Source organism: Aedes albopictus, chromosome 2, assembly GCF_035046485.1.
Source record: "Aedes albopictus strain Foshan chromosome 2, AalbF5, whole genome shotgun sequence".
NCBI classification, from domain to species: Eukaryota; Metazoa; Arthropoda; class Insecta; order Diptera; family Culicidae; genus Aedes; species Aedes albopictus.
In genome coordinates, this window is record NC_085137.1 from 66,663,274 (window position 1) to 66,683,126 (window position 19,853).

The following is a 19,853-nucleotide window of genomic DNA, read 5'->3' on the forward strand; positions in this document are numbered from 1 at the left end:
TCGCCCTTCGGTTTGGGGCGCGATTTAATTGCAGCATTGTGTTGCACAATTGCATCACTCTCCTTTTCTCCTCGCTTGTGGTGCCATTGCGTTGCGACCCGCATCGATCACAATCTCTGGACGAAACGGAATGGTGCCTTCACATTGTCATAAAACTGCGTCTTTGGGGATAGCAATGGGACTGACCGATGGTCTCCACGAAGTCTCGAATCTTGAGAAGGTTTTAATTGCGTCAACAGGTCTGTTAGGGCAAGTGAAATAAAATCAGTACAATTCTGTCTGATGTCTGATTACAATTACGTTGGTGCGAAGGGGAAAGCTGAGTATAATGCGTTTTTATGATCTGGAGATTTTCGAACCAACAACTTTCAATGCAATCTGCAGTGTAGAAAAATTCCAAAAACGACTGAGTTTATCATTAACTCAAGCAACATTTTTAAGTTGATAGTTTCGCCATGATTCTCAAACCACCATAAAACCAAAATAATAAAATTAAGGCTTTGAAGTGCTTTCAAAACTTATTTAACTTATACTGTTGCTAGGGTATTCTGATTGGATGCGATGACTCAACCAATAACTAATAATTTAAAAATTCATGGTTGCGGGTAGAAAAAGAGGCGAGTCTTGTAACAATTTGTAGAACTGAGATATTATTAGAACCTTCTTAAAACCTAATAAAATTTTATAATTGACTTTAAAACGTTGTTTGGGAGGCATCCGCTTCACCCCACCTTCCCCTCTCTAGAAAAATCAGGTCACTTCAGACCGCGGCGATAATCACTCGCTTGATTGGCTGTTTTTTTTTGCTTGGTCCGGCAGCCGCGCATCTATCACCGGGTGTGAAATGCAATTAATTTGCTTGTCAACTTTTAACATGGGAAATCGAGACCGGGACGTGTGCGGCAGTCTCCGGCTTGTTAACGACGCACGACAATTTATTTCCCACCTCCTCGCGCGCGTTGGTCACCACTCCGATCACTGCAAATGCACCCCATTGATGTCCTTTTTGGAGCGGTAGAAGAATTTATTGCATTTTTTTTCCTTTGGGATGGTGCGAATTGTGTCGACTTCTTTCGGGGGAGCAATGTGTCTAATTAGGCTAATTTGAATAAATGGAGAAGCTTCGCGGTGACTGTCTAACAGACAAAAGATTTCAACGGGTGGGAATGCAAGCGGCGAACCCGTTGAAGCTCACCGACATATGGACGACGAACAGAACAGATCGGGGCATTTGTTAATGGCGTAATAAATGACAAATTAACACTGTTGTGTCATTTCTCATTCGACAGGCCATAATTTTTCGCGTGTCCGGTGATGTGGGGATAGAGAAGGACTCAAGACGACCGGCGAGGTGGAAGCGGATGGTAGAGGAGGTGGTAGAGTAGGCAGATCAGGAACAGGAAAATGATTACCGATTTGATTAATAGTAACAGACAAGCGCGGCGAAACGACTATGAGAGAACAACTAGCGTGCGAGGGGGTCTCTAGTTTTACTAGCTATTTGATAAATTAATTTGGTTTTATTGCAAATCGTTTCGCGTAACTGGTCACCATGCTTGTTTTCAGGTGGTAGAGTAGCAAACGTGGCACTGTGGGTAAGAAATCAATACTCAATTGATTGATTAAAGACAAATCAGCCCTTGGCTGGTTCGTCTCTATAATCAATACTTAGTTCGCAGCAACGAGTGATGTATGCTAAATCGCTGACTTTCCTCAAATGTAGCTCAATTTCATCGCTTTTTCATCACCATTCTTCTCTAGCGGACATTATATTCCCATTGATATAGACTATACTTCTCACTATTTCATAAATTCTTGTTCATTTAGTGGCTGTACTTAAACAGTTATAAAGAAAGGAACAAGCAAACAATTTTTGTGATGAACTTTGTGGCAGAAAAAAGAATGTCCAAATCGTTCATGTTAGATACTTTTCTGCACATTTTCTCAAAAAAAGCATGGAACGAGCTCACCAATTCATGGCACATAATTGTAGGGTATGGATGAGAGTATCATAGAAACTTACATTGATCCGAATTACTTCTGAAACTCCTGTTAATACCGGGCTGAAAGTCTCTTTAATAAAGACAAATCAATCAACCTGTTTATACATTAAAAAATAATAGTATAATGAAACGAGCTCACCAAATTATATCTCCTAATCGCTCGAAAAACGGTCAAATGACTTCCACCAATACATTTTTTTTCTGAAATGCCTGTTCGGGGCTTATTTGACGAAATAAGAACAGCAGAACTACCCTTTGAGCAATACCTTCAAAAAATTCTTCTTCATTTTGTCTAGGAATTCTTCTAATATCGCGTATAATTTTTTTTGTGGAAAGTCATTAAAAAATTTTACCTGAAGTCATTTGATTGACTTTTTAGAAAAAAAAAACCCAAAGGTTTTGTTGCAAACTTTCAACTTTTTGTGCAATGTTCCATGAACGAATTAATGTCGGTACGGTAGACTTTCTGACTGCCGGCGATATAATTGAGTGTGGTTGGTAGGATACTCCGAGTTGGACAGTAGGTTATGGAACGAATTATTATGAGTCGAGTCAAGTACAAGACACTGAAGACGACCTTACAGTTGAGGTCGAAATACGTATCTGTCAAAGGATGCAAATTCTTAGTGGAATTCAAAGGAACCGTACTTAACCCGATTTTCTTTTATTTACAGATATTCCCCTAACAAGCCCAGGTTAATTATCATCATATGGAACGAATATAATTACTGTAGAGGCTGCTGCAGCAGAGAATCGATCGGTCGATCGCTCGATCGATTGGATATCGGTTCTCCTCAGTTAGTGATTGGTATATACTACTAGGTCGTTCGTTGGAGCAGTGCTATAGGTTTTTCTGTTAGACTTATAATGGCACGGGTGTCTTAATCGTTGTCGATGTCGTTCTATTTAATTGTTATTAATTATTGGATAATTTATGGTTGTACTAACGAGATGTTGCAGTTTGATTAGCTGGATGCTGCGATTGCATGGCAAATACGTCCATCAAAATCCACAATTTATGGTTCATAAAATATCAACACGATCATCACGCATCTAGCTGCTGTTGTCTTGAACCTGTGATGCAACTGAACCCCACCACGAAACTTAACGCAACAAAAACTGTGCGTAAATTCTTCCACGGACTGGGCATAATCCGACTCGTCACGTAAAACCTTTCCGCTCGACCATAACCTTCGCAATCACCCACGGACAGCCCATCTCTCCGCGCACGTCAGAAACACTGACCAGACCAGTGACCATTCACGCACATTTCGATTTCAATTTTCGTCGCTTGTCGAAAATCTCGCGTTCCGGTGCCTTTGCTAGTGCCAGTGGCCTTCCATCAGAGCGATGTATAAAGTGCGGCCAACCGAACTTCTCTCAATCGTTTCTACAAGATGCGATGCAACCGACGCGACGGAAGGTGGACACGGACACCGGAGTGAGCACAGCAAAACATGTGTAAATTTTAATTTGAAAGAATTTTACAATTTCATTTTCGCGGTTTGTCGCGGTTGTCCTCCAGTTTGGGAATTGATGATTCATGCACCGTGTTGTGTCCCGAATTGGAATCGGTTCCTTGACTGTTATCTTATCTTGACTGTTTACCGATTTTAATTTGAGAAACCGACAATCTGACGCAAACACTTTTGGAGCACAATTCCGAAATCAGCACGTCATTAGGCATAACAAATTTTGTAGTTGATAAACAAACTTCACGCTTCAATGTATTCCCGAAATTGTACTTAATTTATGTAAAATGCAATTACAAGATGATAAATTAACTACTGATTCCATTTTTGCCAGCAACCAAAAAATATTTTCATTTTCTGGAGTTTTAAACTTCTAAAACGTTTAAAGACTGGACTCGAAAAAAATGAGATACAAAGAATAATGTATAACTTTTGATTGCGTGCACAAAAATAGCTGAGTTTTTGACCAGGAATAGTACAATATGTGTAGCTAATACCATAAAAATTTCATCAAAATCGGTTAAGTGTTGGCGGAGATATCGTCGAAACAAGAAACTTACCATTGAAGAATCTTGGGCCAAACAAACACTTAAAAAAATATCACAGGCTGAAATTTTCACTGAGAACAGATTAACACAACAGTTTCAAAAAAAAAATCGGGACAGTGTTGCCAATACTACAGTCAAAATAATGCACACTAATTTTAAAATGTTAAAAAGTGCCCAAAATTTGAAAACCCCGTTTTTTTGTTTGAATTGTTAAAAAAAAGGACTGAACCGATTATAATGAAATTTTCACCACTTATTATGACTTACTTGAAGAACTTACAGTCAAATTTTCAGACGTTTTGATGGGCTAACAATCAAGTTATAACCTAAACAATTTTAAAATGGAAGCCCAAAATTTCCAAAATCACATTTTATTGTATCGACAATATTTGCGCATTAACTACACATAACATGCTATTCCTGGTTAAAAAATCAGCTATTTTGGTGAACGCAATCAAAAGTTATACATTGTTTTGAGTGTCTCATTTTTTTCGAGTCCAGTCTTTATCCAAAAAGTTCTTCAAAGCTGCAAGCGACTTCGCTTCCAAAATTAGGATAAGTTCTAAATATCTTTGTAAATTTTTGATATGAAAACGTCATGGCATTAACTTCAAATTTGAATCGAAGCATATATTCTGGAATCTTTCATTATGAAAAAAAAATTAAAAAAAAAAAAACAAATCGCCGCCTATTTTTGATAGATGAACTTATTGTGGGCTCTCATCCACACACAAACAGTCAGTTCAATTAGATGTAAAACAGCGGAGGAAATATGATGGATATCAACCGGGTTGTTATCTTATACTTATGGTTCAGCTAAGAATTATAAGTTTTCCCAAACAGAATAATCTGTGCCTTGTTCGGAGACGAACCAGCCTCGGGCTGAAAGTCTCGATAATAAAGATAAAAAAAAAAAATAATCTGTGCCTTAGCTGATACATGTACCCAATATATGTAACAATGACAGCTCATAACATCTAAGTTACCCTAAATTTTGCAATTCAAGCTCAAAAGTAGTTATTCATCTGTTGTACAGTGATAATGTATGTATATTGGGATTGTCAATTTGTCGGATTCGACTGCGAAAGCTATTTAGGGGCTGTCCATTTGTTATGTAAAGGAATATTCACGATTTTTCGACACCCCCTCCCCTCTGGTAAGATTTTTTGTATGAGAACACAAATATTTTTGGGTGGCGCGTAAGATTTCTCAACACCCTTCCCCTCCCCCCATAAATGCTTACATAATTTATGGACATCCCCTTAATACTGTCAGACATTTCAGTCACATTAGAGACTCAAGTATTGCCGATTCTTTGTCCAGTATTAGTCTGTCTAACAATGAATGTCCCAATCGTTAACTGCTGCGAGGAAAAGACTTAATGCATTCACGCTGGACGAATAATCGACAATTAATGAGTCCCTGAAGAAGGTCACAAATGTGGTCGAAACGTCGGACAAAATGAAATGTTCAAGACTGGAAAACCGTTTTCATGTTATTTGATCGAATGCTGAAAAAATCATTAAACTTCTTAAAGAAATACCTTCGACAACTTCTTTTGAAACTCCTCAAAAAAAAAATGATGATTTAAAAACTTTTAGTAACATTATGTAGTAATAGCAACATGTGATCTGTTCTGTTGAACATCAATGAAACCCTTAAAACTACACACTTTCTGAACTTGCATAGCAGAAAAGCAATAACATGTGATCAAAATGTTATGTGGACCTAATGTGCTCGCTAAAAAAATAAAAATAAAAAAAGTTCAAAATCTAAACATGATGTTGCCTCTGTTATGCCCTAAAGTGCTTGAGCTTACACCATAAATGAATAAGTACATCTCCTCGTCTTTCAATGACCATCGTTGGCTGTGCGAAAAATAATTCTATCGCCAAGACAATGAACTATTTTTTTTACATTTTTTTTTTTTTTTGAACATTTGAAACATGCTCCTGATTAAGATCGAGCCCTGAAGAAGAACCCACCCTAGGATCTAAATGTTGGCAATGGTATTAAAATAACAACGTTTTCCCGTGACTGAATGTCGAAACACTGCATAATATATTAAGACAATAAACTCTTCTTAATTCTCAATGCTAAATTGGGCCGTTATTAATATTTCCATAATTTGTGATGCTCAGAACTAATCTAGAAATCAATGTAAAGTGTTTATGGGAACTATTTGTTTAATCTTCCCTCGACGACTTTTCTACTGGGTGGAATTGTGTAGCAGTTGTGCAGCGTGCAAAAGGAAAGAAATCTTTAAAAAATGATTGAAAATAATTAAAATTTAGAAATACAATTTTGGAAATTGAAAAAAAAAATAAGCGAAGGTTGGTTGACACCAGAGATGCCAGATTGTATTATCAAAAATCTATATCGCAATATTTAAGGATATAGAAGACACCAAGAGTCCTAGATTTCAACAGAAATTTAAAACATTGTACTACTCTTTGACGATTTTTAATACTTACTGGTATTTATTATTCTAAAAGAAGTGTAGAATTAGCTATAAGTTAAAATACACATTAATAAAAAAAAAATATTCTAAAAGAGTACATCTTTTCAGTTGTCTAGAGGAATTCCCTAAGAATAATGTAATGATACGTTCATGTCCGGAGAAATTGCTTGACGCATTTCCAACAAATTTATGGCGAAAATTGACTGAAGTTGTGGAGGCTACAAATCAGTAAAATTGGTAAATAATTCCTAAGGCAACTTCTTCGGCCCTTTTTCAATTTCTGCATTATTTTTAACGATTTCATGAAGTTATTTATGATGTTATGATGGAACTCCCGATTTTTTTCTTAAGTCTAAGCGAAATTCCTTGCGGAACTAATTGAAGGTTCTGGGCTAGAATCCCTCGAAAAAATCGTCGAAATTTTGAAAAAATTGAAAAAAAAAATGGATTTATTTCCTGCCAAAAAAAAAATCATACCGTATTCATGTTTTTTGCAGAACCTCAGAGCAATGGGTAACCATACACATAGTGTCGAGGTAAAAGTACAGTCTAGTAATGAGACCAGATATATTTGGGCAGGGATTTTTTTTCGACATCTCAGAGTTTAATCATCATCTTTCATACAATAGGGTATACAGATGCAAACATGGCTTATTAATTAAGGAAGTTTTCAGTTTTAACTGTAGAATTGTTAATGAAAATAAGTATTTAAAAAAAAGAAAGAAATGTACGAAAATTTCATAGAGTTAAAATACACGTTAATAAAAACAAAAAAAAAGAAAATTTCATGAAATTTAGTTTGATAGAATTTTATAATATTCTTCAAGAGAGTTTTGAAGATACCCTAGAGAGTTTTATATAAATTTTGTTAAAAGGGCCCGTCTTGACATACTCTGTGTTTTTAGCATATATTCCAGTCAAAATTCCAAAAAATAAAAAATCTTGAAAAAAAGAAAAAAGCAAAACGCTGACAAAAACCTGATTTTTTTATGATTGAAATTTTCTAATCCCTTTTTAAACTCTTTCCACGCAAATTCTGCCAGAGAAATTCTTAAATTTGTATCCGGATATAATATCAGAAGAGACCTCACAGATTGATGTAATAATTTCTGCAGGAGTTTTGTTGAGTCTTTATTTGTTAATTCCTCTTAAACGAGCTGAAACAATAAAAAACACCTTTTTTTTTATTTTTACCAAGAACTTTCTGAACAGTTTTTGCTGGAGCTTACTACACTAGAATTGTTATTTTTTATTTTTTTAATATAAATGAATTGGTCAACGTTAATTAAGACCGGACCATCTATTTTTCAAAAATTTTGGAAAAATATACTGCAAGCAATGGGAATGTCAAAACGCAGTATTTTCTGAAATACCGTAATTATTTTATGTTATGAAACATCTGCATCAAACAAACTTCGAAAGGTTCAGAAATGTGGAATTCCTTTGCCTATCTTTACCTGACCAAAACATCGCGTAGTCAACTTTGACTTTACGCCGACCAATGGTCGATTGAACTTGATCTGAAATGCTTTAGAATTGCTTCCATTAATTTTTTTTTATTTCTATTTTTATTGAAAATGGGGATTTTTTCCCGGCATTCCGGGAAATGCAGGGATTTTTAAATAAAAATCTTAGTCCCGGAATGTTTTAACCTTTTTAAAATTAATTAAAAATGTTTTTTTGCCGATTCCTGTTCGAAAAGTTTGGAATTTCTATGCATATTTTGTTAATACCACAGTGATGAGGGATCGTAGTAACCCTTGCTCGCGAGTGGACGTGTTTTTTTTTTTGTGACAGCAGATTTTTTCTCTGGTTATTTTCGCGAAAATCCGTGAGAAATGAAAAGCTGTTAAATTGTTCAACTGAAACTTGAAACATTTTCGCTGTTGATCGTGAGCAATCAATTATGTGCCAATAAGTGGATTTTTGTGTGTTTAAAATTTGAAAGATTCGACTTTGTTTGAAAATGTGTGGTGGTTATGTTCCTGCAAGAAAAAAAAATGATTGAATGGTTCTACATTGAACCCATCTACGAGTGTCTATCGCTGGCAATCAGTTTTTATGGAGGTTTCGGAAGCCGAGTTTGAGTGGGAAGAGAAATTGTAATTCCGCAAGCGCGTGTCTCGTGTGGGGATTCCGAAGAAGGATGCAGCCCTACCATTGCACAGCGTCTCTATTTCGCGTGTGAGTTCGTAATAGTGGCTACTGGAGGTGTGACGTTTGACTACCCACAGATTTGGATTTCGGGACTCGCAGGTAGCAAATGAAGAAATCGAGGAGTTGGCGCGGACGTACGACGAGATGGAATTTGGTGAGATCTTTCCGATTATTTATTTTATACTATATTATTATATAACCATAAATCTTTCAAATATTCGCTATTTTCCATCCTGTCATCTATTGGAAGCCGTTTCAGTTCTGGACGCTTTCTAAGTTGATGATAAGATTTGTAAAATGCTTGCAAGGACTTGGCCAGGTGTGTGGAGATGAGTGGGTCTACGTTATTGTAGATAGTAGCGAAATCTGCAATGACAATAGATATATTCATCTTTGCAACTCCATCCACGATTTGTGCAAGTGTTCATGCTATGCTATGCTATGCTATGCTATATTTTGTTAATACCACAGTGATGTATAAAAATATGTATTTTTGATATTATTGTCATAAAATGTGCTTATTTCGACGCAACTGGCAACACTAAATTATAAAAGTCGATTATGCAATAGCCTTAGTAACACATGTCCTATGTGAGTGAATATAATTATCATTTGACTTAATTTAGTCATACAGTAGTTACACAGACTCTTCTACAACTTGTGTTATTCTCGAGAAAGAAGTGTTTTTATAATGTTACAGCGAAAATAGACAAAACCGTATGCTGAAAGCTAAGTCAGAAGTGTGAAGAATTAGCTTAAGTTAAAATTCACAAATAAAAAGAAATTAAAAAAAAACTAAGTCAGAATTAAAACTATATACTATTACATAATCTAAGTTGCTTGAAGTGAGTTTCTATCAGTGAGTGTCGATTCATTATACAGTGTATCAAACAATTGTCCGTACAGCAAATTTCAAAATTTTGAGCGGGATCGAATAAATTTTCTGAAAATCACAGAACTTTTAGTAAAACTTAAGATATTTGAAATAATATTTTTGAACACATTTTTAATGCATTTTATCTCCATGATTTTTTTTCAATTTTTTTGGTTTACCTAAGGCTTTCATATGCAGCTATGTTTGGGGTTTTATAATCACTACAAAAATATGAAAAATGTGCTTATGTAGTCGACGATGTTTAAAAATTTACCATATTTTGCTCATATAATCTGCCAAACGTTTTCCACCAATAAAAGTGCATTAACTGAACTAAAAATCAAAAGGACCTACTCTTCATATGTAGTTTAGTAGGTCCTGTATAAAAATATTATATTAAAAGAGTTTAAAAAAGTTGAAAGGAATTGGCACTTTTATTGAGCATGAGCATGAGCATGAGCATAGATGACCGCACAATTCGTAGTTGCTACTCCGTGATTGACCAGAGCAATCGAAATTGCACAAGGAACCAATGAATAGGGCTCGGGACTAGCTTACTATTCTCAATGTACACAGGTCGAGAACTCTCAACTTTAATAAGGTCAATAACGGCGCCGGGCATGTCCTTACGGTCATCGAGAATGGAAGGGAATGTTAGTAAGACAAACGTTGTTATAAAGACCGCGACTCGCTGCATCTCCACGTTTGTCTCAGGAAGGATTTTTTTTTTAGTAGGGTAAGGTACATTGTCAGTCCGGGTGTCACCTATGGTTGGTGATATGATTTGACAATGGATCAATATACACCAACCGCCGTTAACAACCGACCACTTTTCGACGCAAGAACTAGCCAAAAAGAAAATTTTATCGCGCGTCTCCACTCCACTAGGGAGTAGAAACCTTTAGTCTACTCCACACAGAAATACACTGAACGCGACTCACTTGTCGGCGCCCGGATTTTTTCTCGACCGGCGAACCCGAGCTAACATTTTTCACTCTTTTGTGTAAATGCAAAAAATGAAAGAAAATATGTATTATCAACTAAAAGTGTATTGGAAACTAGCGCCGATGGGAAGCGAAAAATTCGGAACCGACTCGAACCACGGCGCGCGCGCACTCGTCCCGTCGTCGGAGCCCCGCAGAGAAAAAAAATCGCAAAAATCTAGCAAAGCCAGCGCGCGAAACTTTGCTGCTGCCGAACTACCGCACACTACTGACTGCTTGTAGCTCCGTCGTCGGAGCCCCGCAGAGAGAAGAGAAAAAAAATCGCCAAAATCTAGCAAAGCCAGTGCGCGAAGCTTTTGAAAGGAATTGGCACATTTATTGATCAAAATATGATAAATTTCCAAATGACACTCTAAACATATACAGATTTTTCATATTTTTTTGTACTGAATATAAAACCTTAAACGAAGCTGCATATGAAAGCCTCAGGTATAAGTTGTAACACAAAAAAATTGAAAAAGTTTCATGAAATACATATTGAGATATAATGTTTTAAAAATGAGTTCAAAAATCTAAGTTTTACTAAAAGTTCTATAACTTTCAGAAAATTTATTCGATCTCGCTCAAAGTTTTACCAATGGAGCTTTAATATATGGGTTATAATTGGTCAGAATTTCAGGGTTTTTGATCGACGTATAAAAAAGTTATAAAAATTTAAATAAAAAAATATTTTGGCCAAAAAATTGCTGTACGGACAATTGATTGATACACTGTATGTTTTTAGAATTCTGATCTAAATACAGACTTCTAAAAGTTTCAAATATTTGTCAGAAGTTTAGTCAGAAGTCACAAAAAACGATGCCATTCATTAGCGAATTTCTTAGGATTTGACCAAGGTTAAATACGAAGCTCATTTTCTAACAGGTTCTCATACTTGTTTGTGACGGATTCTAATACATGACGGAATGGACTTTTTCAGGAATAACGAGATATATATCTGTCCATTATGTGTACACTGTCAAAAAAAAACCTATGCATTGTATTTGACTTATGAGTAATGGCCGTCCCAATAAATTCCACTCCAGTTAGAGTGTAAAAGATTCGAAAAGATCAGCAAGCATGGAAACCATATGCATTCATTGGTTATTTTTAAAACCCATCAAAATCATTACTGGAGTACTGGCCGTATATTGGCATAGTCGTTTTAATTTTAAATACATTATAAATTATATTTTTATGATTTTTTTTCAAGTTTTTTTGTAATGAAATAAGAAAATAATGCTGATGGCGGTAGGCCAAAAACAGAAAGAAGCTTCGAATCTTACAGGATTCCAGACAGAAGACCCAAGAATTTGGAAATTCGCGATTTTCAACAACAATTTCATTATTTCAGTAGTGAATATCAAAAAAAGGAAAAGATTCTGGATTGTCTGTTAAAAAAAAAACAAAAAAAAAATAGAAAAGTAAGGCTCTAGAATTGTATCTCATGATGATGGTTGCAGGTTATGTGGCCGAACGCCGTTTGACCGAATGCCGTTCAGCAGACAAATTAGTGATAAACTCAAGTGATCATGTCACTGTTCTCCACATCAGTATAACTTCAAAGAAGGAGAAATCTCTGATAAAATATTATCAGTTTAATCTCTAATTTATCCTTGAATGGTAAAACTAGAAACAATAGCCGAGGGATCAAAAGAAAGGAATATTTCTGATGATCATACTGCTGTGAATCTCAAGTCAGTCCCATCTATAAAAAGTAGGCATTGGGAAAATGGCCTCCAAAGTTTTCAAATTCGATTTGTATGTGAAACTTCTAAAAATCGCCATGAATTGAAAGCTTCTGCGATCATCATGAAACTTTCACAAAGTGTTTCAAACGTGGAATCGTAACTATGAAAAATATAAAACTGGCTATAACAGTCTTCCTTTTTGTACAGCAGGGTACACAATTTCGTAATGGGACTGACTAGCGATTACTTTTCTTTATGGGACAATCTGACTTAGTGTTGTTTTTCGATTTTACTGAACCAACCACATATTTTTATTCACGCAGCTGATAGATCACCCGAAGAAAGATCGAAAACTGCCATTAACCAATTTTGCCCAAAATGCAGATGTGACCGACTTGCGATTCACGGCAGCATACATATTGGCTGTTCTTCTGAAATCTTTTGAGAATAATTCGGCTAAATGGCATCTGGCTAAACAACCCATTCGGCCAGATTGCATTCGGTCAAATGGCATTCGGCCAAACGGCATCCGGCCAAATGACCAAACAACAATGAGGATTACTCAACAACAAGTTGAAAACCAAATGCAAGATTTCTTCCAAAAACTTTTCGAGGAATCACCTGTTTCTCGGGATCTGGATCCCGGAGAACTCGTCGTCACGATGACGAAGGGCTGATGGTGGTGATGGACTGGAATGAGTGGGAAATGTTTTCGTTTTTTACTGCTGCCCGCTCTGCATTCGCGACAAATTCCCTTGCGATGTCAATCAATCCCTCTACTGATTGTATATGGGAGACGCGGGTTCAAGGATTCCCTCGCAGCGAAGGTGATACCATCGTACTCCAATGCAATGTGCGGCAGTGCGGAACGCACAAAAAGTGTACCCTTATACCCCGGACAGACATGTGATACGAGTGTGATTCCTGTACAACGGTACGCAGTGTCAAGAAAATTCTAACAAGACTGACTTGAACTGAGAGAATTTCCAGTATGGCACTCATTTCAAGCGCAATTGTACAGTGATTCTTGTATCACATGTGTGTCATAAGTATTACATAATAACTCTTGTTATAAAATAAATTAGTTTGTCTTTCCAACGAGCTCGTTGGCAAGGCAGCAAATTGTCAACTTTTTGCGTCGATCGAACCGCGCGGAACGAACGACGCGGGGGAGTCGGTCGGACCACTTTTCCGGATAATAGCCGGTATTGTACCGCGCACAAAATAAAAAAAAACGACCAAACGATGGTAGTAATAATAATTATCATAAACAACATTGCTGTGCATTGTAAATCATCTTTCCCGTGTGTGTTGTTCGTTGTCGCTGCCGTTGTCGTTCCCGGGCCGATGGACGTGATGATCGCCGGGACCAGAGCAACAACAGTGCATCGCCGCCGCATCATCATCATCGCTTTCTGATGGTTCCGTTTGTTGACGATGTCATATTGCCGTCGTCGCCGTCGCCGTCTCCAGGAAGAGTTTTAAAAACGGGACATTAAACAGATCGTAAGATCGCGTACGATCGGAAAATACTAATAAGGTGCAGATGGTTTGCGCAAGAGCGCGATGCAGTCGAGTTAAAACGATGGAACTGGGAAGTGTTGAAATGGAGACAGACAGACAGACAGACACACGGAATAAGATGTGCTTCGTGAGAAATTCTGCGAATGCATTTTGGGGAAGTTTGGATGGCGCACGTCCGGATTGTATCCATATCGTTGAGGATTGTTGGATGACGGAACTGTGTAAAATGAGAAGGATGATCGCTCAAGAAGGACGCAAAGACACATACATAGTTGAATTGTCCTAGGGAGGCGCGTATTGCACAGACGATAAATTCAGTTATGTTTTGTTCTATAAGAGGTTTTCACGACCAATTTAAAACAATATTTCGACAATGATTTTTCATAAGGGCCTAACTGATTTGATCGATTTCTCTTCGTCGACTCTCTCTTCCGCTAATAACTTGATCAAAACAAACAAAATCATTATTCTTTTTGTTTCTATAGCAACATGTAGTCGTCTTCTTCGCATTTCAACCAAAAAATCTTTGGAAAACTCAATACACATTCTGTGATAACACAAAGAGAGGATCGATGACGAGAACTCGAAAATGTCAGTTAGGCCCAAATGAAAAATCAGTGTCGATTTAATAAAACTAAATTATTCATCCTAACCTCTTGAATACCTCTTCAGGATTGTTACTGCGTTAAGTGGACCACTCTGAAAGAAGCTTTGCAAACCGTATTAGTAGTTGCAATTAAAGTTGCATTAAAGTTCATGATGATATTAAATACAAATGTAAAGCAGAAGTTCATTTATTATAAGGCTTAGACCCTACAAATTATACGCATTCAATAGGGGATGCGTGGAAGAGTACTTGATTATTGTATTAAAAGTGGCACTGGCCAAAATAGAAACCTTGCCGCAGTTTTGGTCATATTCTCAGTTTTGGTTTCTATTTTGGCCAATCACGTGTATTTCTTATGGGAGTGGCCAAATTAGAAGCACCCTGGCCAAAATAGATATATGGGAGCTGATTTTTTAAGGAAAATTATTTTTTTCTTCCAGTTTTTAATCAAAATGTATGGTTCAGCTGCAATCATATTATTATATTAGAATCTACTAGTAAAAAATAAATTTATGCCAATTTAAATCGTTACAGGCTGAATACCGCACTATGGCCAAAATTCCGGGCTGGCCAAAACTGAAGTTTCTACCCTACAATAGATGCATAGTGTGGATGGACATCGAATTCATCCTAAACAAGTATTATTTGTAAAGTCTTGCTTTTGGAGTTAAGTAAAACTTCCACTGGGCTGGTTGAGGCGCAAACTTCAATAATAAATTTAATAATTAGAGAAATACAGTTTTTGATGCAGATCCTAGTGAGCTTTGTTCACGAGTGGACACATTTTTGTGGCAGCATATTTTTTCTCTTCCATGAATATCTGAAGGAATAATCACGAGTCTTCTCGAATGCGATGAACGCATGCGGATGAGATTAAAGAACTGAGTGGATCCATTGTTTAGTCACTGCAAAAGACCAGCGAATCAGCCAGTGATCCAGAGAAGATCGCGGACCTGAAGATAAAGCTGCAAGCAGCTACGGAAACGATCGGAGACCTGAGCAAACAATCAGACGGCTCGGAGAAGCGTTATGCTCTGGTGGAGTATGTCTAGCATGGTCAATGTAAACGAGGAGGCGGTATCACAGATCGAGTGAATTATTAAGTGGCCAAGATTTGTCCCCAATGTTGCATCATTTCATGCCGTTGTGTTATAGTTTCATGACTTAGCGGCATAGTTCTATGACTCAGCGTCATAATATTTCATAAAAATTAACAAGATAAGGTTTGTCGTAAGTGTTGTAACATCTTTGGCAACCATGGCTTTTTTTAATGAACATTGTAAAAAAAAATATAATATTCGTCATTATCGTCATGATATTATGACTTGTAGGTGTGTAATCATAAAGCAGCACATTTAATGATTTTATGACTTTTTCGTCATATTATTGTAAAATCATCAGTGTATTGTCCATTGTTTGTTCCACCCAGGTATTTTCGTGGATAGGGCATATCCGGCCTCTCCCTTACTCTTACTTACTGTTTGTCAAAAACACAAATTTCAAAGTACTCAATATAATCTATCAGTTCTCTTCGAAAGTTTAAATTTTCTAATGACACCTTCACACATGTCATGTGAAATTTCTCCCATGTAGCCCGGCGGAAACTTGACAAGTCCGACTAGAGACAGTTTCTCCAGAACTGTTTGAATTCGTTATTCTTCTGCTTCAAACTCCCACCGAAAGTTTGTTAGAAGTCCCGAGCAAGCTTAGGCACTAGATTGCGCTTTTTGGGCTTAAAGACCCAAGCAACACACATGTCATATAAAAGTTACGTTCACGCAGATTTTGGTTGCATAGAAGTTAATTGGACGTAACGCATTGTGTTAGTTTTACGTTTTACGTGTGCTGCCGTAACTCTTATATGACATGCATGTTGCTGGGGGAGCTTTAACTCGGCCAATATAGAGCATATAAGCTCTACAATAGAACGATATCATCACGCAAAGTGAATTATAATTGCATGCGTTATTACCAGAAGTTTGCATTGAAGTAGATCCTTTTTGTGGAGCCTCGTAGCCGTGCGGTTAGGGTCACCAAGCTTATAATCGCACCATGCTATGGGGTGAGGGTTCGATTCCCGCTTCGGGCATTGAAACTTTTCGTGAGATTAGTTTCTTCCCCGTTTCCACTGGTGCATGCTCCGTTTGTCCGTTGTCTAGTGTTAAGTTTAATACAGTCTGTACAGCCGAAAGCTGAAGACGTTGTCCGTGTCTTTTTTTTAGTGTGTTTCATTACTTCTGTAGGACATTTATAAGACATTTGAAATGAAAAGTTGGTGCCGTTTCGAGTTCATAAATTGGACAGTGTAAAGCCAGACCAGACCATGCTGTTTTCCAATTCCAGTTCAGTTGGTAAATGCGCCGGGCTACCAACCCGAAGGCGAGAGATTGTTTCCCATTTACGCTAGAACCAAGTGATTTTCCAGTAGTTGTTTCCTGAATTCAACAAAAAATAAGTTTTTCTAACTATTTCAGAGCAAATGATGAGTCGTCAAGCACAATATGGTATTCTTGAGTTGATAAACACCAAATTTCACTAGGTTTGTTGAAAACTTATCAGTTTTCCATGGGAATCCAACTCATAAACTCGACATTTTCAAACAAACAAAAACTCTATTACTTAAAAAAATCGTTTCCTTTTCACGAAAACCTGTGGACTTAAAGAAAATCTCAGAGTTTTTTTTATCAATCTCAACTTCATTATTGAGAAGATTGTGTGGATCAGTAAAATTGACTTCACCTTAGAGTTTTAATATATTGAGGAATGTTCACATTAAGAAAAAGTTTTTATCCATCAGATTGTTTTACTGTTAAATTATATTCATTTATAAGCTCTAGCTAGTGGTCGAATAAATCTAATACTATTTGAATAACTCCAAGGCTCCACACAACGCACTGGATGATCTTTAAGGAATATAAATTTAAACAATTCCTTGCTCAATGCTTGAATTTTTACATTCGATTGACCTGTTCTATTGGCTCCTTTCCGGTAACACCTAATCACACCATTAACTAAAACAGTCATTAAACTCTACTTACCACCACATGGACCCCCGCCCTCGTCCGGGTTTGCTTTTGCTTTCCACCTCACCGTTCGCGCTGACCGCCAGCAGGCACACCAGCACTATCGACACCAGTTCCATCGTCCTTCCACTTTCAATCAGCGTTTCTAATAGCTTCCGATGACGAAATTTACCCGTTACTCCTTGTCACTTCGAATCGAAATATTTCTAAACACAACACTTCCGTTTCCTGAACCCTATTTTCTAACACTGTCAGACGCGGCTATCACTGGGGCGATCATTTTCCATCGATCATGCAACCGATCATCACCTCCCACCAAGGACTCCGTCGACAACGTCCACACACTAGTCCTCGCGAGACATCGATCACCAACCGCGCGTGCAACGTTCCACCTCGCTAGAATTCTCGAACTGAATCCACACTCCGGATCCCAGCGGAAAATCCCGAATCCTGTTGCCCCAAATGGGGTCGTTCTCTTCTCATAAATGCAGGAGCCGCACACACAGGATACCCCCACACCAAAGCAAAGCCCGTCGGGGCTCGTCGTTTCTGCCCACAAAAGTCACACTTTCCACACTGCAGTGCAGCCGTAATCAATGGGGGCCGCCGAGTCGAACGAACATCAATCACGATCGCGCACGAAAACTGTTATGCTGACGCTCTGCGCTACTAGACCGACGATATCCTTCGGGCAGCAGCAGCACCTTTCTCGTGTCTGGCTTGCATCTACTGCTCTCTCGGCGCGCTTATGCCCTTAGCACCTCCGACGTCGTCGGCTTCGTCACTTTGTTGGATTGTGCTGTTTCGCCACTCCACTCTCCACTCTCAGCAGCTGCTCCGGGCATGGGAAAGACCCTTCCGTCTCGCTCTGACGCGGTGTGACATGACTCTCTCGCTTCCTCATCTTTACCATCGCCGCCAATTGCTTCGGCATTTTTCGCTATTGGTCCCAGTTGCTCTCTCACTCTTTCTTCTAAGCCCCGCACATCGGCACGCTTTTTTGCTTGCCGCTTTTGTTTTTGTTCTCTTCACTTCTTCTGCTTCTTCTTCGCCACTGTCCGTCGACCTACCCGATCTGTGTGTATGCTTTTCGGACTCGTCACCACCTCCTTTTTTAGTTTCTTTTCTTCTCCCTTTCGTTGCCGATCGATCGCGCGCGCTGTGGCATTCGCTCTTTCTCTTCGGGTCCGGTTTCGGAGCGGGCTTTTCCCCGTGGCAATAAAAGAGTCTCAAATTAGCCGGTGTGAAAAGAAAAGAAACTTTTCACTTTTCTTTTTGCGCCTAAGCGCCCGCACACGATCAGGCTCAGCTTCTGAGCGCACAACACGATCACGTCCTTTCCTGCTCTCGGGCTCTCCCGGCTGCGACGAACGGAACGGTTCGCTTAGCGCAAACGATCGTGACGACGGCGGGCAACGAGAAGCATTTTTATTAATGAAAAATACGAAGATAAACAAACAGATCTACCAGCGCAGACAACTGCACGCAGACGAAGAGAATCGGAAAAGAGCACTCACGAGGTGCGTGGCGATCGAGTGAGTGATCGAGTGATTTTATGCTGCTGTTTCATTGAACGATCTCTAAACAGTGTTTTCACTCGCGTTCACTATGAGGCATGTTTCGACACTGAACCATTGCGTGGTTACAATTTATTTAATTGCCCTCTAAACTGTCAATACCTGTCGTTAAATGATGCGATTGTAATAAAACTTCACCGTAATGAAAAGCACTGCAGCAAACCTTACACTTGGGTCGTTGGGATGTTATCCGGGTCGAAGCATATGCTGTACTGAAAACTGTTTTGACTCAACACATTTTACGATTATGAGATGGGATGACACCTCTTCTGCCACTAATCTACGCTTAGTTGGCTTATGTGGGTTGTTTATCCGTATCGCATCTATGCTGCGCCACAGAAATGATCTTGAGTTTGCTCTATATTGGAGAGCTCGTTTTATGATGTTTTTCCCTTTCCAGAATCGGCTACTCTACTTGCTCTGAACACTGTAATTCTTTGCTGAAAGTTGTTATTACCGAAAGGCAAATATTGCATTCGTTCATTGTGTGGCAGACACGACGACTCTTAATACCCAAAGAAGTGAAGGAAATATTCATTACGAAAAGAGGAAATAAATGGAAAGCTGCGAAAACTCTTATGGAAATGATTTAGTACAACCCATTTTGCACTTCAGAACATAAAGATTGAACAGAAACCATAAACATTCCCGGGATAACTATGGGACAACTATGCGTTAAGCAACCGCGCGTGTATGCGTCGGTCGCCACAGATGCGAATGGTCTGGTAGGGGAACTGCGGGCATAACGCCCCCCGGGGGCAGAACGCCTTCACGCGATTTCATCATATTGTGAGGTCTTCGTTGGATGCAAGCAAACTAGAACTCAAACTGAGCAGGTTCAGCCCAAGAACAGCTGCTATTGTTGAAAGAAAAGCGTGAAAAACGACGATTTTCCACATTTGCAAAGATTCCCTAATTTGCAGCGCACAGAAA

At 38.3% G+C, this 19,853-nt stretch overlaps 1 protein-coding gene across 1 annotated transcript in view; it reads right to left on the reverse strand.

Moving 5' to 3' along the window:
• Positions 1 to 19,042, reverse strand: part of LOC115265601 (protein Wnt-1) — a 93,170-nt gene extending 74,128 nt beyond the window's left edge. The window contains exon 1 of the mRNA XM_029871343.2: positions 17,359 to 19,042. Within this exon, the coding sequence (XP_029727203.2) occupies positions 17,359 to 17,462 (104 nt within the window). The 5' untranslated portion in view covers positions 17,463 to 19,042. The remainder of the gene's footprint in view (positions 1 to 17,358) is intronic.
• Between the last annotated feature and the right edge of the window lie 811 nt (positions 19,043 to 19,853).